The 23,402-nt window shown below is 46.5% G+C and overlaps 1 protein-coding gene across 1 annotated transcript in view; it reads right to left on the reverse strand.

Annotated features, from left to right (window-relative positions):
- SHANK1 (SH3 and multiple ankyrin repeat domains 1) overlaps positions 1-23,402 on the reverse strand; it is a 99,269-nt gene that overhangs the window by 12,456 nt on the left and 63,411 nt on the right. Inside the window, 8 exon segments of the mRNA XM_044444762.1 lie at positions 462-518; positions 748-771; positions 1,405-1,413; positions 4,053-4,136; positions 4,478-4,480; positions 5,539-5,674; positions 10,130-10,254; positions 11,285-11,367. Coding sequence (XP_044300697.1) covers positions 462-518; positions 748-771; positions 1,405-1,413; positions 4,053-4,136; positions 4,478-4,480; positions 5,539-5,674; positions 10,130-10,254; positions 11,285-11,367 — 521 coding nt within the window.

Consider the following 23,402-nt stretch of genomic DNA (forward strand, 5'->3'; position numbering starts at 1 on the left):
ACCATGCTTAAGGTATCCAAGAGGAGTGCTGGCTTAGGCATGTATGAGAATTCAGTTTTTGCTTGCAAAACATGCATGTGTGCCCCGTTTGAAGCTCTGAATGTGAGCGCAAGCATGTGCGAGCTGAAAATATTTGCAAACTGTTGAACAAGTGCTTGCATTTGTCTTATTCCTGGTTCCCAGTTCTATGTGCACCAACTTCCTCTATTGATTGTATCAGCCCCACTTTATTCTATGGGGGAAACGTGTTCAAATGAGGAGATTTGCACAAGCCGTTCAACTGTGGCTTGATTTAGGAATGTCCAGTTTGCAGTGAGAGGAAGTCTGGAGAATCTTGGCAATCTTGAGTATTCTTCATTCACTCATTTCCAGTCGGTCTCCAGTTATCTAATATTTTCAGCAAGCCACTTCCCCCCTCCCCAACTGATTGTCAGGGCCGCAGGGGTGTGCTTTTTACTCACTCAAAGCCATCTGATAGACAGTCCGCTTCTTATCAGTGCCCATCGCTGGCTCGTAATCTGCAGAGGCGACAGGAGGGGAGGGTAACGGGATTGCGGGGCGGAGTGGGGGTGGGACCAGTAATGGTGTGTCAGGGAGGCCCAGTTTGTGGATCTGTGCCCACGGATGTGGCTGGTGATGGTGATGGAGGGGAGCATCGGTGGGGGTGCAGAGCAGGCTTGAGCAGGAGGCGATGAGAGGTAAGCAGGTGGGCCAGTGTGCGTGGGGTGAGGAATATGTGACACTCACCTGTTTTCTTCTTCCAGGGGGAGACTGAATGGTTGGAGGGAGATAGCGAGAGGGGAAGAAATTAGCACCTCCACTTGTGTGGGGGAGAGGTAGCTCGGAAGGAAGTTCGGAACCTCCATTACGCTGTGGTACGGCCAAAATGGACTGACCAAGAGGGCGATGCAGAGGGCAGGAAGAAGTAACTGGGGGCATTAAGTCACTTATTGTTGGCCACAACTGGGGATGGATGTGGACAGGGAATCGTCTTACTTAAGAGCTGTATTCACATGCTAGCTAGGAGAGGGTCTAATCTCATTTGGTACATTTCAGGCTTTAATTAAAACATAAATAAAACCAAGCATACACACACCCATCACGAAGGCTTTTATGGGTAGAGATATAAATAAAAGGTTGCAGATGGTATTCTACCCAATCAACTGCAGTAATATAGTTAAATAATGCCCCTTGATATAGGTGGATCACTGAAAATTGATGGAATTGGGCCATGGATTGAGTGGGAAAACCTTCCTTAAGCAGCAAGATGAAACACAGTAGTGCCAAAGGGAGGGGCATAAAGCCCATGTGCCTCCATTTCTGAAAAAGTAGGAAGAGTGTCTGTGGTTAACCCAGCCAGTAGTTGCCCATTACTGCAGTGATCTGTCTGTGTGGGAAGCTCACCTTTCTCCACTGTGATAGGTCAAGGATTTGGGAGTCCCAGGCGGCAATGGGTGGACAAAAGATAGAGACAGAACGCAAATCAGGAACACACAGCCCTTACTTTTTCTATAGTAATACATCAAGTGCAGAAGCCGGCCCTTATTCAGGACTATAAATTTGGACTGGGCCCAGATTTAGTCATACTTGGACTAGACCTACTGGAATCAATGAGATACAGGACAGTCATGTTACCTGAAGGCCTACTGATTTCAGTGGGCATAACCTACAAATGTCTTATCTGGAGCCAACCTTTCAAAGCTGGTAACCCGACCTGCGTTCCCAATTTGGAATGAGAATACTTAAATTGCATGAACCTAAAATGCAGTGTTATTTAATCTTCTGAATTTATTCCAACTGTAAAGTAAGGGTTGTGTGGACTTTGACCTGCCTGGGGAACACTATGTTCCTTCACTCTGACAATGAAACTGGACCAAGAAAGAAAAGAACATTCAAAATAGGGAATATTCCTATCTGCATTGTCTTCGCCTGCAAAATGTTGTAGTTTTCAGAATGATTTTGGAGGCTCCTTACTGAAAAAATTAGCCAAGGGAGCTTTATACAAGTGCAGTCTATATTTTGTTATTTTCCCTTGTATTGGTTCAGCACTTTATCTAAAATGAACTGTTGCTCTGAAAAAGGATGCATGAGCTGGAATGATTCCACTCCAACAGACAATACTGTTACCCTACCTGCCATTCCTGTAATTGAAGTGCACAACCTGGGTGTCCTCTACTTCAGCTGAATTAAATCGGAATTTCCTCTGCTTTAGGGAGCAAAACCTGGGAAAGCCATCACCCACACTGTTGTCTTGTTGGTGCCAGGTTAAGAATATAAAAAGAGTCACGCTGGAGCAGACCAAGGGTCTACGGAATCCAGTATTCTGGGCACAAAGCTGTCCCCAGAAAACCTACACACAGGACAAAGTACAGCAGCACCCTCATGCCCAATTTCCCCAGCACCTGGTGTACACAAGATATACTGCCTCTGCTATTGGATGCAGCATACAGTCATCAGGACTAATAGCCATTAATATGCTTTATCATCCATGAATTCCTCTACTCCTCCTTTAAAGCTGTTCAAATTGGTGGCCATCACTACATTTTGTAGAAGTCTAACCGTGCGCTCCATGATGAAGTAATTCACTGTGTGTGTCCCAAATCTCTTCTCAATAAGGAGACTGAATCTCTTCCCAGAGAGCCTTTTGGCTATTGGGTGGTACAAGAACGAAACAAATCAACTTCCTTCAGTTTTACTATTAGCAGAGAAAAATGTCTCCTTATCCACACCATGCATAATCTGGTAAATTCTATCATGTTTTCCCTCACACCCCCGTTGCCCGAGATAAACAGTTCCAGATGTTGAAACCTTTCCCTGGAGGGGAGTTACCCCACCCCTTGATTATTTTAGTTTCTCTTATCTACACTGTAAACTTTTGCACTGTATCTACTCTTTTGTACTTATCTGCACTGTAGACTTTTTTCCAAGTCTACAATAGCTTTTTTAGGTGCAGTGACCAGAACTGTACATAGCAGAGATTTGTATAAAGGGAGTATGATATTGGCAGTTCTATTTTCAAATCCTTTCTTAACGTGGAGTCTTATCTTTTTCATAGTAGGCTGACATTGTTGTTCAGCTGTCTGACACAATCCCAAGATCTCTTTCTTTGTCTGTTACTGCTAGCGCAGATCCTATCAACTTATATTAAAGTTGGAATTTTTTTGCCCCAACATGCCTTACTTTCCCCTTTCTTACACTGAACTGCATTTGCCGTTTTGATGGCTATTCTCCCAGTTGGGAAGGATTTTGCAATACCTTTTTGTTTTAACCACCCTAAATAATTTGGTGTCATCAGCAAACTTGGTCATTCCGCTGCTCATGCCTTATTCCAGATCATGTATAAATAAGCTTAAAAAGTATTGGTCTCCATACAGAATCCTATGGGATTCTCCTCTATTCCCAGGCATGCCTTGACATATGAGGGGCTATTTAATGCATCCATCTGGTTGCTCATAATTGTTGCTGATATTTTAGTTGTTTTATGGGGTAGTTGTATTTTAATGGATAATTGTTGTAGCTGTTTTAAATCTTGTGGTTTAATTACCTTGTAAGCTACCTTGAGTCCTGGGTGTCGAGGGGAAGGTATTTAAGACACTTACTGAGAACAAAACTCAAAATTATCATTGCAGCTTTCCTGACACTGAGTGTTGTTGTCGATTCTGAATGTCTGACCCTGCCTGATTCATCCATTTGCAGGTCTTCTGCTCTATTCTAAATGAGGGCATATATCCAATATACCTGGGAGGAGAATGACAACCAGGATGGGGTGGCTCCTCCCAAAATGTTGGCAAATAAATCACAGAAAAAAACAGTTTCCAAATCAAATACAGAAACGTTCCCAAAAGCTACAGAAAGTATTAGCTGCTCAGTCAACCAGGTACACCTGTGAATGCCAACTTGTAGGTGTGTCTGTCAGCCACAATGTCCTTCCAATGCAGTGCACCCTCCCTTCCCTTCCAGCACAAGGTATCAGGAAAAATCCAGCCTGAAAAGGTTTGAGAATTCCCCACATCCCCTCGGTGTAGGAAAGGGTAAAGTGACACCGTACTTACCCATTTCCTCCAACTCAGATGTCATGGATTTGGAGCGCAGGGAGATGGCTGGAGGGGGCAGTCGTCTTGCCTGCTGAGGTGCAGCTAGGGTTAAAAACAAGAAGCAGCTCAGTGGTCTTGATTGTAGGACCAGACTCACTTCTTCTGACTCCCATCACCAGCTTTTTCCCCAACCCCCTGGGGTCTACTCCTCTATGAAACAATTCTTACGCCTCGTGCCACAGCTTTGCATGTTCTAGTGCAGGGGCTGGCAACTCTGTGGTGGGCACGGTAGCAGCCATATGGCATCCTGGTGGGGCACAATCCTGCCCCAGGAGGCTTTGTGGCCCAGCTGAACTCCATGCCGCCACTGTCATGGCCACCTCACAGCTGGATTCCCTGCATGCTACCCAACTGTTCAAGAAACTCAGAACCCATGTGCTAACCTGCTAGGGTAAGGAAGGGAAGAAGGAAAAAGAACAGTACAGAAAGCCGATGGGAGAGTTCTTAGAGTAACTTGGGAGATAATAGGCAAGATGGTTCTAGCTATTCCTTGAAGAGATTAAGAGTGCAGTGCAATGCCTGTCTAGACAGTTGAGCTCATTGGGAAATGCTGGGAGTTGCTGGACTTTTTTCTGCCAAAATATGCATTGCATTGTGCCCTGAGTCAGTCATTTGTGAAGAAGGCTTGAAATGCACTGGGCCAAATACCTTGTTCTCCCACAGTAGACCTCTGAGGTCTCTCCCTCTGATTTCCTAAGGCTATACCTGTATATACTTGGGAGCAAGGACCATTAAACTCAATGGGATTTGCTTTGAATAGGCACAGAATTGCACTGTATGCTGTTAAGTACCTCCCGGAGACAGAACTTGGGTAACTGAAACCTCTCAGCTTCCAAAAGATGACAATATACAAAGCTGCCTTGTGTCATTTGCCTATCCAGCCCAACAAAGCTACTTGATCCATTTCAATGGAGAAATCAGAGACCGAGCATCAGACTTTCTGCCTGCAAGGCATGAGCTTTGCCACTGAGTTATGGCCTGACCCAGAGGAATGACATTTTGCTTCTCAGGCCTACAAGACTCAACTCTGTCTCCAGTGATTACTGGCATTTTGTAGTGAAGGGAATAAGACACTACTCTCCATACCATGGTATGACCACTTGGAACGGTGCCACTAAGTTAGGACTTTGGGGCACAGCTCCTGGATCCCATTCAACAGAATGACAGCCCACTGTGAAGTAAAACGTATTACTATATATAGAGCACTCATCTTGTCTAAGGATTCTAAGTGCACCACTATGTAGGATACACGAAGTTTGCTTCCACTCTCAATACACCTTTGCTGTGTCATAACTCTAGTCAGTCCCATGCAGCACCTAGAACATCTCAGCATCAGAGCCTCCTCATCTGTGCTGGAGGCCATGATCCCACCCCAGTGATCTAAAAGGCTCCCCTCCCCATCCAGAGAACCAGAAGCTACATATCCCAGAATGCACTGCAGTACCTTTCTTCCTCATGGCCTCTTCCATCTCTGGGTTCCGTGTTACCATGACAACTTTCACCATCAAGTTGTTGCCGCCCTGGCGAATCATGTTGACAACCTGCCGGTGACCAACTTTCACCACGTTTTGTCCATTTACCTGGAGGAAAAGACTGATGGTTAAGCTCCTGCTGGAAGTGTGCAGAAAAAACGATGACAGCAATGTTCTTCCAAAACCTGGTGCCCCTTGCTATTTTCTCCTCCCTAACCTTAAACCTCCCATCATTGCCATGTTTTTGATATAAATTTCTGAATCCCTGTATCTAAACTCTTTGTAACATTGCTGAGGCCTCAACCCAAAGAGCACCTCTCAAGTCTTACAGAAATTCAAAGTGTTTATGTGGATGAATGTAACACAGTGTAGCGAAAATTGTTTAGCTGAAACAGTATTCTTACTTGTGATGATACTGAGAAGACTACTGCTGGCCCCTAACTTCCCGCTTGTGTCCACCGTTATGATAAATGAGGGACATGGCCTACTTTCTCTAGCTAACCATGTGCAGAAGGTGAGACCGATGTATGGATGGGGACAGGCCAAAATGACCAATGACCGAGTTAGTTCTTAAAGGTATAAAAACATTCGGAACGTTAATGGCCGATGATGGTCGCTTATGAAGGAGCTGCTTTGTTCCACTGGATGCCTGCTTCAATGAAGAGCTTTTGGGGTTTTCGAAAAGTTTGCTGGTGGTTTTTTTCTCACGAGTGGTTAGACAAATGAACCTTTAGGCCTGTCGGGGTTAAAATCCCTGACACATTTTGGTGACTCAGGCAGGACTTGTCTAACTCACCAGCTTTGGGAATATTTTAAGGAAGGCAAGCCTTCTAGAGCATGGCAAAAAGCAGCAATGTTATAGGACAAACATTATGTTTGTATCTGCTACCAAGAAAGGCTAAGAAAGCTTTTTCTTACCTTTCTCATTCGGTGTTTGAGCAGGGTTAAATTTTAAAAAATCCCTGAGCAAGGTTTAAATTTCAACTTCTGTATGACTTGACGAGTACTTTTTGGGTTGAGTCCTCAGCAATGTTACAAAGAGTTCAAACACAGGGGATCAGAAATTTCAATCATTTTGACTTGCATATGTATCCCAGGAATTAAACAGTTCAGGAGTGGACAACATGGGCTGCCTGTGTCCCATCCCTCCCCCTGGCCATTTGCATGGCTTCCTGTGACTGTAGCAACTGAGCAAGGAAACATGGCATGTCAGGAGCCTGCACCTGGCTTGCATGTAGAACTGTGCACCTGGGGTCCCCATCTCCCTGAAAACTGCTGCACCTTTTGTGGCCACTGCGAGTTTGGTGTTGAGTGTGCCCCTTGGAAGGTTCCAGGAGGAGGGTGAAACATGGGCCACCAACCCTCCTGAAGTTGTCCACCCCAATATAGTAAAGCACATCTGAGGAAACTGTAACATCCTCTTAGTAACATTATTTCTGCAGCTATCTTTGTAACACCAGCCAGGATAAAACCCAGGCTTTCCTCCCCTTTGGTCAGTTCGAGAAGCAAGCGTTAAAGAGTACTGTCATTCAGGGCATCGAAACACCTCTTAAAGCTCTTTGTTGTGACTGAAACATGTATTTATCCAGTCAATTTGCGGGTAACTGAAGTCACCCATTATTACACCACTTTCTTTGGAAGCTTTCCTGATTTTGTACTCCTTCTCAAGATCACACTGAGTGTGAGAACAACAGCATTTGTCTAGAACTAAATTAATTTTGGAGCCCTATACTGTCACCCACAGTTTTTCTAGTCTGCTCAACACCTTGCCCTCTCTGAGGCATAGAATAGCAACTTCCCCAGTACAGCCTTCCCTGTTCTTCCTATAAAGCTTATAACCAGAGATGACTGTATACCACTGGTTTTTTCCAGTCCAGCAGGTTTCTGCAATGCCGACTATGTCTAGGTTCTCCTTTAAAACCAGGCACTCCAACTCTCCCACCTTGGCTTAGGGACTTCTAACTCATAGCATTTGCACAGAAACACCTACATGTAATGGCTCTCCTCAGACGTCTCTGGCATGTACATTTTCTGCTATGGTGCTTTTGTCTCTGTGGCTTGTATCTTTCCCTTCTACATTCAGACAACTGGAAGCATTTTCAGCTCCATCCCTGAGAGATGAATCAACCCAAACTGATGCTTTCCAGCTCCTGTTGGCTTTCCCCCAGCAGTTCAGTTTAAAGGCTGTCCTGCCACCTAAAATGGTTTTTTATGATTAGCACCAGCAGTCTGGTTCCATTTTGGTTCAAACAGACCTTGTCTCTCTTGGAGAGGCTCAGCTTGTCCCAAAATGTTCCCCAGTGTGTAACAAATCTGAACTCCTCCCTATACTACTGTCTCATCCACAACCGAAGACTCCTCAGCTTTGCCTATCTAGCGGGCCCTGCGCACGGCACAGAATGTATTTTGGAGAAATCCATGGTACGTTCTACCCAGCAATCTAAATTTGCCTTTCAGGACCTCTCAGTGACACTTTCCTATGTCACCGGGACCAACATATACCATGACTACTGGCGTCACCACTATCTACAAATCACCTCTGAAGAGATTCATCTGCATCACAACCCTGTGAGGTAGGTTAGGATGAGAGTCAGTGACTGATCCAAAGTTACAGCTTGGTGGCCGAGAGGGCTCTAGAACCCAAATCTCCCAAATCCCAACCTGACATTCTATCCAGAATAGCACACTGCCACCGAACCAGCATCTGGCCAGCCACCAAGGAAGCAGAAAGCTAGAATAAACTGAACTTTATTCTCATCTGGCAATGCTCATCCTAAGCTTCCTATGCCTGTTTCTGATTGGTCAGGGAATGAAAGTGATAAATGGTAGGATGGACATAAAGTTATACAAATTCAGTTTGTGCCATGTAATCTAAATTCTACATCAAACATGAAAGAATTATTGAAACAGTACACATATACCTGCAATTAGGAAACAGTGCAGAAATGACAAACAGACTGCCTCTGAAGACTCAGAAAGTTCAGCAGGTGCAGCATGCTTCTGATATAGTCCTTCTTGGAACTAGACCAGACTTCCTTGACCTGGTGCCCTTCAGGTGTTTTGGACTACAAATCTCAGCATTCCCGGCCAGGGGCCATGCTAGCTGGGCTGATAGAAGCTGAAGTCCAAAACATGTGGAGAGCACTCGTATGGAGAAGGAAGGGCTAGCTTCACAGATCCCCAACACAGCATAAGCAAATGGTCCCCAGTGTGGTCCCATCACACCTGGATTTCTTTTTTTTTCCTTTTAAAAAATATATGCATTAGGACTTGTACAAAATGCACATAACATTCCAGCAACCACACATAAGCTTCAAAAAATCAGACCAGGTATGAAATGAATCCATTGGAAATTGGCATCTATATGCCATCTATTTGCCTACTGAAATCACTCAGTCCACAGCATTCTAAGAGATGAGTGTTTATGCCTCCAGTTTTTCGTAGCAGTTTTTTGGCTATCAAAAGGCCACAGAAAATGCATTTCCCTTTCAGTTTGTTAATTTCCACAAAGTAGGTAACATTTAAAAAGAGCACATTCATAAGTGAAAATTAAAGACTGTTCCAGGACAAAATTTATTTATGTAATAACTTTCTTGCAAAAGATGCAACAGCTGGACATTGCTAAATCCGAAGTTTAAATACACATTAGCTGGATTGTACTACCAGTAATTAGCTGAATAAAGAGAGACACTGCATTGTCCAATAGACATGAAACAATTTCTTTGCTGAACAAGACATGCCTGTGATCCACCAGTATGACAGGCCAGCACCCAAGTACTGACCTGATAATGAGCATGTTGTGGTCATGCCCACAGCAGTTTCTCAGATTTCAAATGTGCCCACAAGCTCAAAAAGTCTGGTGAAAATGTTTGATTATATTATAGCAATTATGTGTCAGCTGGATGGTAATGCATTTCTGGGCCCAATTCAATGCGCTGAGGCAGACTCCAAAAGCTTTAACTAGTTTGGCTGCAGGTATTTATTTGAAGAATTGCCCCCACCAGCTTTTCCCAACCTGGTCCCCTGAAAAATTTTCAGACTACAAAATCCATCAGCCTGAACCAACATTGGCAATAGTCAGGAATACTGTGAGTTGTTGTCCAAAGCCTTAGGGAAAGAGGGAAATCTGGTCCACATGCTTATGGCCCTCTTTGTGTGTGAAGATCCTTGCCATAGGCTGGCATGGGATAGTAGGGATAGGGTCTTCTCGGTTGTGGCCCCTCCTCTATCAAACTCTCTGCCAAGATGTGTACAGCTGACTCTCTCTGTTGCTCTGTTAAAGAGGATTCTAAAAATGTAATTGTTTTCTTTGACTCTTACAGGAAAGGGGCTTTTTAATTATTTAGGCTGCTTTTGCTCAAGTTGTTTATATTGGCTTTAATGTACAAAGATGATTTTTTTGAACTTGTTCTATTTGACATGGAATTGCATGCTTTATATTGAAAGATGCCTTGGGAAGACAACCGTCTAGAAAGGTGGCTAAGAAATGCACTAAATTAAAATGGTCAAGTTAAAAATCATCCCCTGGGGGCCACTGGGAAGGCCTTTCCTCTGGGCCGTTACCTCTATGAGGAAATCTCCCATGCGCAGACCGGCACGCCAGGCCACGCCACCTTCATCCACTGACTCCAGGTACTGTAGGGCAGGGAAAGCAGGGGTGGGTGTGAACTCCTCAATTGGGGTCTGCGCTGTAAAGAGAGAGATGTGTTAAGTGATGCTCCTGGAGCAAAGCATCTAGCAGGGCTGGGAGCTGCGGCAGGGGAGGAGGCCAGATGGGGCATCATGGATATGCTGGCATTTCTCTGATGCCTGGGCCCTAAAAAGCCATCTAAGGATTCCTCATTCCTGATTCACAGTTGGCCTCCAAAGTCATGAAAATGTTCATCAGGGCAGTGCCTCTGAGCGTGTACTAAACACTTCTCTCCCCATTACTGGTAAGAAGCCATATCCAAGCAAGCTCAGCACACGTCCCTGGGATTCGGCCATTGGGTCAAGGGGCTCCATTCAAGGTGAATGCAAGTCCTGCTCATTTTACAGCATGGCATTCACACCATCTCTCTTATCCAATGCAAGTCAAAGACCCAGAGGCATCGTGGGAAGCCAAATTTGTGACTTCGGCAGCAGCACAGGCACCCAGCATTTATGTCTATTTCCTGCCATCCGCCCTGCTTCTGACAAAGAAGAGGTGGCACCGAGGGTGGGCATGACTGGGCACCTGCTGAGGACCCACTGGACAAACCATCTCGAGTTGCTCCTGTTTTTCACCATCTCAACCTCCTTTTTTGCCTGCCCCTTGTTCTGGCTCAGACCATGTGATACTTAGAAGGAAGAGCAGCAGATGCCACTGCCGGCTTGCTCCCTGCTCTCTGCCAGCAGCGGCACTGGTGAGAGAGAGGATGAAAGGCAGGAGGCACTGGTGGCAGCAGCGGCAGTGGGATGGTAGACTCACTGGGGGAGGGGGCCCACTGGGACTAGGTGGCACCGTTCCCTTGGCTGCTTTCTTCCTTCTATTAACCCTGCCAGTGTCCACTCGCTGATCACCTTTAGATAGGGACAACCACCACAGGTTAAGTGCTAATAATCTTCATTCACCCATTTTGAGGAAGGTGAGGAAATTGGTGGGCAAGCAGTGACCGCCTGGCTTCCTTTGACAGCTAGCCCAAAATGGCTAGTGATGGGCCTAGTCTCGAAGGGTGACAATAACTCGCCCCCTCTCACCCTTGGCCCCTCTTAGCACAAAGCCAAAGCCTTCGTTGTCCTTCTTCTGCAGCAGCACCGTCTTCTCTTTAATGATGTAGTCACTACAAAGGAAAGAGACGATAGGACAGGTTATCCACATTTCAAAGGGAATTCCTGATTCAGACTTTCTCGCCTGATGTACAGAGAATAACCAAAGCATAATCCACTGCCCCCACATCACTCACACTGCCAGCACTCATGCAGGCGATTTGTGGTGTGGCAGGTTTGCACAGTTAGCAAGCCCCAGATCTGATCTCTCCTTCTCACTTGTACAAAGCTGTGATACTGCAAATGCAGCACATACTATGCACTGCAAGAACGGGACCCACTGGACAAGGAAATGCACTGCAAGGGCTCTGAAAGGGCATGCAGGCAGCACTGCAACTTTGCACGGGCTCCTTCTTTAGAGAACTTTGCACCAGCAAAGGCAAGTGCAAACCCTCCCTGCTATGCAGGCTCAGGCACTCGGAGTCCAGAAGAGCAGGCGCAAGCTCCAAGGCAGACGACATAGGCTTATGGCAACAGCAGAAGCCAGTGCGCAGGGTAAACGATTGGCAGTGCGCTGCACAATGTCCACTGCCTACAGTTTTGGCCACTTACATATCAAGACTAAGCATAAGCCTCCCACTACAAGCCTCCGTCCTTCATGGGGTTCTACCATGGCAAATCTTGTGCACAAAATGCAGGATGGCTAACACAGCAAACACGCATCAGCCACACGCACCAAATGCAGTGGCCACTGCACAGCCTTGGTTACATGCGGTGCATCAGAAATAGGGTTTGCTGCACTAGACAACCCAGTTCTGCAGCACAGAATATGCTATGCATGCTTACTGGCAACGCATCAGACTGGTTATGCAGAACTGCACAGGCGCCAGTGCCCATGCTTAGGGAGCTGCACATGCAACTACAGAGCCCAAGGCGAATACAGACTAGCACTGCACGTATCAACCAGACTACACTGCTCAGTTCCCCCACCATCAGAGCAGAAGCAGTGCCACTATGTAAGCCGTGCAAGGAGCCACTCACGCTGCCTGCAAATACAGCGATTAGGAACACTGCACAGGTCTCTGGCACTGCAAACAGACACCACCTTGCAGCGCTCCCTAAACTGCAAATGTGGATCCAGCTGCCCACAGCCAAAGCACCGCAAACATAGTAAGAATGGCATAACTTTGTCAGAACCAAACTTTTCTGCAGGCTTCACCATGCAATGGGGACTGTCAGTACCACCTTCCCCGCAAGTTCACTGTGCATAATGAATGGAGAGAGGAGAAGGCAACAGATGCAAGTGTGGGTCTGGTGATCTTACTGTTGTGTTTGCAAATCACACTGACTGCCTCTAAGGTTGCCCTGACATCAGCCTGCCAAGACCCCAAGGGGTACTGCTGCCAATATGAGTGAATTGCATCACTGATATGATGTGAGATGAATCCCACCCTACTCTTGCATTGCTCCCACCATGTTGTAGGCTCAACAAGATGTCACATACCACTGTCCTGATGCCAGGCCAATATGGCACCCACTGAGCCAAGCGCCATCCCCCAGGGACTTGATCCCCCATTTCTGGACTACAGAAAAAGGAAGGCAATCCAGGAGGCAACACATTATGACTGGCTGATGGGTGGCATTTCGTTTGTTGGGCTGCAAGTGGTCCAGCCTGCACTACCGTGTTCTTGACCGTGTAGCAAGGCAAACCCTTGGTATATCATGGACCCTACAGCCCATGTGTGAGAAAGACTTGCAAGATATACCATTCCTATTTCACACAGTTGAGCATCTTTAAAACATTCCTGGGGAACCTTTGCCCCTCCAGTTGCTGCTGAAATGCAACTAGGAGCATCCATGTGGGGTGGGACTGATGGAAATTGAAATCCCACAACCTCTGAAGGACCACACGTTTCTCCACTCCTGACATAAGCAATAAGGTCTTTGTAATGCATGCTTCACTGGTACAAAGAACGACACATGCAGGAAATACACTATGCACCAAAATGTGTGATAGTGCCACATGCTGCTAGTAATTCTTGCAGTGGGAGGTAATTTCCTATGGACAGAGCACAATCGGATAGCAGCTGTGCTAGGTGACTATGTAACACCACAGAATACCATCGCTCCCTGTGCTCATAACAGATTACTTGTGCTGTGTGTACACATGCGACCCTGTAAAGCAGAGATGAGGAACATGTGGCCTTCCAGATGTTATCAGCATTCAGCTCCCAAGGCTGATGGGCGGGACCTATGTTCCCCCATTGTTGCTGTAGGGCATCTTCAAGCTTTACATGAAGCCAGGCTGTCTCCAACATACAGCAATACTCAGAATTCCAAACATTTCCAAAGTAACTGTGGCAAAACAAAAAAGCACATAAATCCCAGCCCACACAGGTCTCTCACATTTGGAAGGCACTGGATAGAAGAGCCAGGAAGGAGTGTCATGCATCTCTGTCCTGTTAATGCCTAACCTTTCCGTGAAAGGAGAGGCAAAGCCAATGCCAAGTTACAGTGCCTTCAGAGAAGAACTCACCTGGGAGGTTCTGGTGATCTGCACAGAACCAACCAGTCAGGAAGAACAAGGGTGAAGGGGCACATGCCACCTGCTCCATGCCCCCTCTTCTGTCAGGTTGTTAGAGCACATGTGGCCCTCCAGCATTTGCTGGAGGACAACTCCCATCATTCCTGGCCATTAATCAGACTGGCTGGGGATGAGGGAGTCCAGCAGCATGTGGAAGGCCACGCTCCCTGCCCAATCTCAAAGAAGTAAACTTATCACAAGACTATGATATGACAAGAAGGTAGTTTGTTCAGTCTTGTAAGCAAGTAAAATTAGCAAATCTTTCCATTTTGGGCATACAAGCCCAGCAAACTTCAACTGATAAACCAGCTTTTTGTTTCCTGTGGAAGTCAACTACACAAAGTAAGCAAGGCCTTGGAAACATTCTGCTTTGGTTCCTAAACACCAAGACCCCAAACCCAGGTAGAACTCAATAAACCTCACACAATTGCAGTTTCCCATGCTGCAGTGTACCTGTAAAGGGATTTCGATCCTCAAACTCCTAATTAATAAGAACAAGTGGATGCCTTGTTCCATATATACAGAGATGGATTATATTCAAGAGATAACATGCATGTCCTGAAAATCTGAGTAGAAATATCAAGTTCCAAATTCAATGTTAGTATGAACATATATCAGCGAAGACAGTAACCTGTATGTTCACAAGAAATCATGCTTATATACAGATAGATGAACATGTACATGTCACATCAATTCACATGGCCCAACATGCAACTATGCATATCTTCAAAACAATACAACAGATGCAGTGAAGGAAAATAATGCTTAAAACAGGCCATACATATTTATTTATTGACAACATTTTTACCCTATCTTGTATCTGAAATTGATCTCTAGGCAACTTACAAACATATGCACAAAACTGCCTCCATGCAACAAACTATCACAAAGACCAGAAACTGTACATGTAACCTAACAGTTCAAATGTTTCAAATACCTATCCCATCACAGGTAAGTACATAGACAGCTGCACACAACGAATATATACAATACAGATAAAATGGTACATAAACACAACACACCAGCATGAAATCCTCCCCTGCACACACATGTTGCCACAAATGGCACAAAAGCATACTTGTGTGTCCAATAGAAAGAAATGTCTTTTAGCGCATCCAGAGGCATTAGCACATCGTGCTCTGCATACTTGCTCTTTAGGCTCTGAGGGTCTACTATGAAGGGTAAAACACAGTGCATTTCACAGTGCATGTCTAAAATTTACCAACACAAAAGTATGCATAGGCACATACAACACACACACACACACACAGTAAGTTTCCTTCCTAGAATTCCTTAGCCACCATAATAATGCTAGAACACAATACAACTGAGACAGCAGCATTAATCAACAGAGTAGCTGCATGCAGTGGAGACGGCACCCATGCATGCCCAGCAAGACACACACCCACAGATGTGCACACATACATTCATCCCTCTGAGGTACAGAAGCCTACACAGCCACTTTGCGACGTGCACACACACACACACAGACACGACACACATGTCGCTTCTCCCCCGCCCCAGTCTTCTCAGCAAAACTGCCATGCACACAAGCCATTCCTGCTCGTGGCGTCTCTTGCAGAGGAACCAGTCAGTCCTGCGCCCATTTGCTTAAGCAATCTTAAGACGCATACACACAACACACTCTGACCTGTATGCAGAGATGCATCTATATATATCTATAGATATAGATATGTATGTAGACACACGCACATACAGACAAGACCACACTGACGCACACCGGAACACACGCGCAAAGCCCTCTCAACAACAGACACACACCTCTCCACGAGAGGCATGTTCAATCCCCCCCAGCAGCGGGCGAGAGCGCGCAAAGGCACGCGCAGGGCGCTCACGTACTTAATCTCTCTGGCAAGCACCTCCAACCCATCACACACCGCCAGCATCGTCAGCTCCCCCCGTGGGGCTCCCACTCCCCATCCATCTACCCGAGCGGGAGCGCGCAGGCTGAATGGCCGGATGCATGGAGCGCGGGAGGGGAGGGGAGGGCACGAGCTGGGAGCCGGCAGCGAGGATGGCTGACTGAACGGCTGCATGAATGGCGGGCGCGCGGGCGTGAATGGGCTGCGGAGGGCGGGCGGCGCGAGGCGAAGGGATGAATGGGGCGCCAGCGAGGAGTGGGGGCGCGGGAGGCATGAATGGGGCCGGCTCCGAGGGGCTGGGGCAGGCGGCGGCCGTGCGCCTACCGGCTGCTGCTCCTCCTCTTCCGATCGTACCTGTAGATGTACCAGACGCTCCGGCGCCGGGGCCCCAAGGCCGGCCAGCTGGACGAGAGGGCCGGCTGTTGCTGCTGGCTCCCGCCGCCGCCGCCGCCGCCGCCGTCGTAGCGGGCCATGGCTCTGGCTTCGCCGCCGCCGCCGCCGATCCCGGGCTCCCAGCCGCCGCCGCTGCCACCGCCGCGGGGCCCAGCCACATTCTAGGGGCGCGCGGTGGGATGGGGAGGCGGGCAGGGGGCGCAGCAGCGGCAGCAGCGGCAGCGGGAGGGCTGCACCATACTCACATCATGGCACCGCGGGAGAGAGGAAGAGGACGACGACGACGAGGAGAAGCGGCAGGCAGGCAGGCAGGCCGACCGGCCGGCCTTGTTCATTGGCAGTAGGAGCCGAGTCCAACGCCGCCGCCGGAGCGAGCGGGAGAGCGCACGCCGACCAGCCGGCACGCTTGCTTAACCCCTTGCGTGCACCAGAGTATCCGGCGATGCCGCGGCACTGCAGGAAGCTGGCAGGCCGGCTGGCCCGACTGGCTCAGCTCTCGCTCGTGGGCAAGCGCGCGCGGGCCTCTGAGCATGTGCAGAGAGTCTTGCACGCGGAATTGCCGCAAACTGCCCGCACGTCCACACGCCCCGCACAGAGAGAGTGTAAACTTCTAGAGCTCCTTTGTGAAAATAGGCATTGTAAAAGGCGCGATGTGCACCCAGCGTCTTCTCCTACAAATACACAGATATGCATACCCACACCAAGTAAGACAAATGTTCTTCTCAAATTTGCCGGGACAGATGGCCCAACGCCTTATTACTAAGAGAGACAGGACAGGAGAAAGCAAGTACTTTTTCATGCAACACGCGATTTGTACTTTTGGTACCTGCTGCCGCTCCTCAGAGGGATTTAAAGGGGGGAGGGGTTGCCAAATTTACGGAGGTCTAGTCTCTCAATGCTTGTACCAGATAAATTAACCATCCACTTTTTGTGAGCTTCCAAGAGGCACCTGGAGGCACTGTGAGAGGCAGAATATCCTTCAGTGTCATCCAGCAGGGCTTTTTGTTAGATGCCCCTTCAGAGCTGTGCATTTTGTGGGTGTATCAAGTGACTGCCTTTTGGGGCTGGAAAAAAAGTCTCACTTTCCAAACAGGTAGCCCCATCTCCAAAGAAAGACCTCCAGTCTTCTGCTCCCTTTTGTCAAAAAATGTGCCCTTGGTTCTGGGATCCTTGTATTTCAGCCTTCCCCAGCACTGCAACTCCCATAATCTCAGGCTGGCTGGGGATAATTGAAGTTGCAATCTGACAGGGTCCAGGGTTGTGAGGAAATTGCTATATATCTAAGCAGACATCTTCATCTAGATTTTCAGCTCCCAAGTCTTGTGCGGATTCCTATAGAAGTAGGGACGTGAAGTTGGCTGTGGCAACTGGGTGATTGACTTGTCCCCATAACTGGGTCTGAGGGTAGGCAAAAGTCCCTTTTGTAAGCCACTGCACACATTCCAGCAGTTTTTTTTCCTCCATGCTTGCTGTGAGTGAGGTTAAGTGCAGTCCAATGCATGAAGGACCCTGTTGCTACCATGCTTGCAGCAAATAACCTTTGTTATGGCTGCCTGGTCTTAGCCTGAGGATGACGGAGCCTGCCACTCATGCCCCGAATACTTTCAGCCCTCCCCTGTGGTTGGTTAGTGTAAATATCAAGGTGAAATGGAGATATATGAATTCACCCTTATTTCCTGGGCAACATGCTTTGGATTGTGCCCTGAGTCCCACCGACTTTCATAGGAACCTGCTTCCAAGAAAAGTTTGCATAGCATACTTATAGCCTGCTTTATGCATTTACAACTCAGAAGTCAAATCAATTTTGTCATGTGAGATTTGCTTTCTGGTAGATGACATAACTGATTATAGCCCTAAACTACAGGTTGGTGAGAAATGTTCATGGGAGAAAATTGAGTTGAATCTGATAGGGCTTATAAGTCACCCCTGCAGGTAAGTTAAGGCTTACCATCACGTGGTCCTCCCTGTACGTTTCTTCTAGCTTCAGAAAAGCCCCCTACACACACTATACACACAATATGTTAGTCATTCATATTCATGTGCACATCTAGCATTCACACTCAAAAGCAGGTTGCTGCCTGACGGAATTTCTGCTCACCTGAGATAATTTCCTTCTGGAAACCTCAGTGCAGGGTGTCTTACAAAAATGGCATTTTTAATAGGCCGGAAATGCTTAGTAGATGTATGTGTGGACAAAGGGAAAGAAGGATAATAAGACTTTTGGGGACTGGTAAGTTATATGGCCTTATTTGCAAGGCTGCATAAAATGTCATCTTTCCATAGTATTATACACAGATACTTGTTGCTTTTGTGGGGGGTGGGTGGGGGTGGGGAGTATTCCAGAGAATAAGAGAAAACAAAACAAGGGAAAGGATATCTTTTGTTTATGTAAGAGCATGCGCTCCTCTGGAGTGCACAGAATTCCTCGGCAGTATGAATCAAAAGGTAGAGGGATCACTGAGTATGACTAGATTTCAACACAAAGATTTTGAATCACCAGCACCCTATTCCTGAATCCATGCAATTAGAAGCGAGCTCTCTTTGCCCTTCCCTCATCTCTCAATACGCATCCTAGAAGTTTGCTCAAATAGCTGTGCTGCAGAACTGATCATCAGAGGTACCTCCTAACACTTCTGGAATTTCTTTGGAAAAGTGCACATTTCTGCAGCCACAGAAGTTGATCTGGGGTAAGTAAGGCATTTTCAACACCTTAACACACATCCATGTCACATGCCATATGCACATCCATGTCACATGTATGAAGTACATCGTCACAAGGTTAGTAATATCTGCATAATCGCACAAGGTCACTCAGACACACACACATTCAAGTTAGAGTGACAAATTACCAATGATACCAACATTTTTTTTCTTACGGCTTTAGAGGCAAACTGCATGTCACATACAAGTACGTATTAAAAAAACCTTAATAATGCTATTGTTTGTTAGTTTGTTTTAAATAAAAGAAGTGGATAAACAACTTTAGGAGGGGGCCATCTTGAACATAGAGGCTGGAGAGGGAGCAAAGTTTAACCCTTCTTCCTCAGGACAGTTGTCTTACTATGTAACACTTGCATGCACACACCATCACAGGTTGCTTTGTCCACTGCAGGGTTCTAAATGTGCCTTTGCCATCACAAATACAAAGCCTACCTCTAAGCGGTGGCTAGAAGTAATTCACAAGAGGTCATCAGGAATCTTCGCAGGGGAAACTAACTACTTGTCTCTTAATACAATATGGAAACGGAGAGCAACTGCCGCAATATGAAACTAGTTTGACCCCCAGTTGGATAAACGGGACAAACCATAAAGTGCACATTAAACTCTTATTTCCATCTTTTCTGCATATGCATGCAATGTTCATTAACCCCTTGTGCTGCAGCAAAGTAACAACGCACAGCTTTTTGTAATGTACAAACTTTCAAATATATAATCAGTCCATTGTTTCCTTCTGCACACAAACACATACACCTCAATTCTTGCATTTGCCCTTCCTACCACTTATTTTTCTTAGTTCAGATATCCCACTGACAGACAAACCTCTATCATCCTGCCCTAGCAAACAAGCCATCACTCTCAATTAAGTTTCCATTCCATTTCCTGTCCTTTCCATTAAGAAGGTTGGAACAGGTAAAGATAAATGGGTCAAGAATTATGAAGGGGAAGAAGACAGACTCTCATGTTTCCCTGCCGTAACCTCCCCCCATCACACCCTTCCCCCCAGCTGGTCTACAACCCACCCCACTCACCCATCCACATCTGGCCCCATGGTGCTGTCCAACTGGTTCGCATGGCTACTGGTACCCCGACATGTCCCTTCTTCACCGTCTGGCTGGGGCCAAAGTTCAGAGCCCCAAGAGGTTCAGGGCCTATCCAGCCACTTTGCAGCACAAAGCCTAACCAGGAATCACGCGAACCGGTGGCAGAAAGCAGGAGGGGTGCGTGCGTGCACACAGTGCTCGGAAGCCACAGCACCTCCACCGATAGCTCCGGATTAAGTGGTCCTATTTCCAGATTCAAAGGTAGCCCGGACTGAGATGCACCACCCGCCTGCCAAGCTCAAGGACGTTTGCTGACAGCATGGAATGCAGCACAGCACAAATCAGAACATCGGAGGCACACAGGCTCGGAATAACTGGGTCCGCTGGGAAGGGAGAGCCAAATGAAAGGATCCAGGGCGACAGGGAGGGCGGGGGGAACCCTAGTTGAACTATGGAGGATGGCAGGTTGGGATGGAGTGTCTCTGGCAGGCGCCAGAGCCAGAGAAGAGAAGGAGGGAGTCAGTAACACCCCCAAACCCCCCAGAGCTCCAAGATTTTTGCTGTGGCACATGGATCACAAACAGAAAGTAGGCAGTAATGGGTAAGACTGCAGGGCAGAATTTCTCAGGCAAGTGTGGGGACGTGGCTTAGAACAGCCGCCTCCTGGTGCCTTCCAGGTATGTCAGGCTATGTATAGATGGGAGTGCAGCCCAGTCCATTTAGAGGACACCACCAAACTGGGGAAGGGCGGATTATAACGCACTGCTATCAGTGGGAAGGTGTGGGGAGAAGCACTGAACTTGGGAAATGGAGGAGAGATATGGGCCTGCATTATGGCTTGTCAGACTTGAGGCTTTCTAGATCTCTCTCTCTCTCTCTCTTACTAGAACCCCAACATCCACTAACAAAAGCCTGATGCAAAAGGCCAAGGGTGGAACCAGATGAAAGGCTTCTAGCACTACCCATCAGAAGGGTGTGTACAGCTTCTCTGTCTTTTCTTCCTTAACAGATTTACTGTGGCATAGGCAGGGAAAAGACAGAAAATGTGGTGGGGAAAAACAGGAGGGGTATGAACGGAAAATGTCAGTGTCCAGAGAATGAGGAAGGGTGATGACACTAAAAGCCGTATGTGGAAATTCCTCTATATTGAGAATTAAACAATTTTGAGCCTAGGAATAGTAGTAGTAGCAATAGCAACAACAATAATATAACATTGTGTACCAGCTCACAAGTTTGCCATTTCAACAGTATAACCTAGGGCAGAATGGGAAACATTTTGCTGCTGCTATTGCAAAAAGGAAAAAAACAAGAAAAGAAAAAAGTTGAAAGTCTTTGTTTGCAGATCACCCCAAGATCTTTCAGTAGATCCAGATCTATCCTCTCTGCTGCATCCCTAGACAATACGGATGACTTTAGCATAGGCACAACATGTTTGGGGCTGGTGAGCAGGGAGGTGGAAACTGCAGCAAATCTGCAAGCTTCATCTCTTTGGCTATTTCTCTTTTTTGGAATCCTGTATGCAGTTAGAAGAAATGGGCATGCAAACACAAAGAACCTGGTCTCCCATAAGATGCCCTGCAGGTGTCACACTTGCCGGAATAGCTTACAGTGCTTTTAAAAATGAAGGATTCAACACATTTGTAGAGAATTGGTATATCAATGGCTATTAGGGACAAACTATTATTTATTTTATTTATTTAAAACATTTCTATGCCGCCCCCATCGCAACAAACTACATCTGAGGTGCTTCCAGATGGAGGGTTCCTACTGCTACAATTCAAGAGGCTTTCTGCAGTTAATTCTGGTTTTTCCTCCTTAATGGATATTTTTCCAGTAAGAAAAAAAGCCAGATGAAGCAGCAGAAAAACATGGGAAAATGTAGAAACAGATGAGGATGTCATTTGCCAACCTTCCATGAATGAGCCAGAACAACTGCTTCATGAAAGTCTTATCTATGCCCAGATGTGCTAGGCCACAAACACCATCATCCCCAGCCTGCACAGAAGGCACTAGGTTGGGGACAGCTACACATTAATGGTTCCCATTCTTTCACCCAATGGATCAGGCTGTCATCAGCCCCTGAACTTGCAGACAAACAAGTACCTCTGTTCCTGCTGCTCCAAGCAGTAGTCACCCCTGCTATAGTGCCTCCAGCTTAAACTTTTTGGGAATATCACTAACACATTACCACAAAAGAACTGCATAAAAAAGAAAGGATTTGCAGGAATGTGCATGTGTGACTTTATATGCATGAATGTAAATTGATATATACAGATTATAATTTAAATAGAAATGTGGTGCATCTCCACTAATGTGGAAGAGTGACCAGGCAACCTATGTTTCTGCCTATTCAGTCTGCAGTCCAGACTGAATAAGCAACAGCAGTTCTTATGGTCCTTTATCTTGAAACCAGAACTGGATCAGATAAACTTCAAACAGAAGATGGCTTCAGTTAAGGAGAGTCCTCCATTAGTCCTTCAGACAGAAGGCAATCTTCCATAAAAGAGAACATATAATACATTTTCTTAGAAGTGACTCTGTCTTGTAGATCTAATCAGATCAGTGAAGGAATTAGGGTTTGGGGTGGGACTTGCATCTCCACAAATGGGAGAGAGTGAATGTTGAAGCCAGGTATCCTGGGACAGCTGTGGGAGAGTTGCGAGATTCAGGTGTCAGCAACTTAATACCATCCTGACGTTTTGGACTACAACCCCCTTCAACTATGGCCAACATGGCAAATCATCTGGAATTATGGGAACTGAAATCCAAAATGACTGTAAGGCACTGAGTTGCCTTGCCCTGGTGTTGAAGGTAACAGCCAAAAGTCTCGAGATTATCTAAAATGGGAGATAAATTACAGAGCTGTTTGTATGTAATAGTGACAAATCATAGGTTAACTAACTCATAGTTTACTGCAGCATGTATTGGGTTCACGCCACAGCCTTTTTGAATATTCAGCTCCTGATCAGGTAATGATCTGCTATGTGATATCTGAACCCAGACACTATAGGTTAAACAACCCACAGACAGTTAATCTAACTATTAATTGTAGGTTATCTGTGGGTTATTTAGCTACAATTAACCTATAATACCAGGGTGCAAAAGTCACAAAACAGCTTGATCAAGGGTTGAATATTCAAAAGAGCTGCAAAATGCACTCACCATACAGAAGAGCATATTGTGCTAATGTGTGGGCTAATTAACCCTAGCTTTGCTGCTGCTGCTGCTGCTGCTGCTGCTGCTGCTTGTGAACTGGGTCAGAGTGGTAGAAGAAGAACAGGCTCGTGCACAGGCTGACTGTGGGTCCAACATGGACTGGAGGAGCCACAGCTTTCCTCCTGTGCCAGTCACAGATTCAGTTCTCTATCTCCCAGTCTTCCAGCAAGCCTAAACAAGGTATAAACCACTTTATACGTTATATGTGCTGGGTAAATGATTCATGTAAATAGACCTGGAAGCAGTGGGTACAGCCATAATTAGCCTAATGA

The sequence above is a fragment of the Varanus komodoensis genome, unplaced genomic scaffold, assembly GCF_004798865.1.
Source record: "Varanus komodoensis strain SLA01 unplaced genomic scaffold, ASM479886v1 scaffold45, whole genome shotgun sequence".
Classification (NCBI taxonomy): Eukaryota; Metazoa; Chordata; class Lepidosauria; order Squamata; family Varanidae; genus Varanus; species Varanus komodoensis.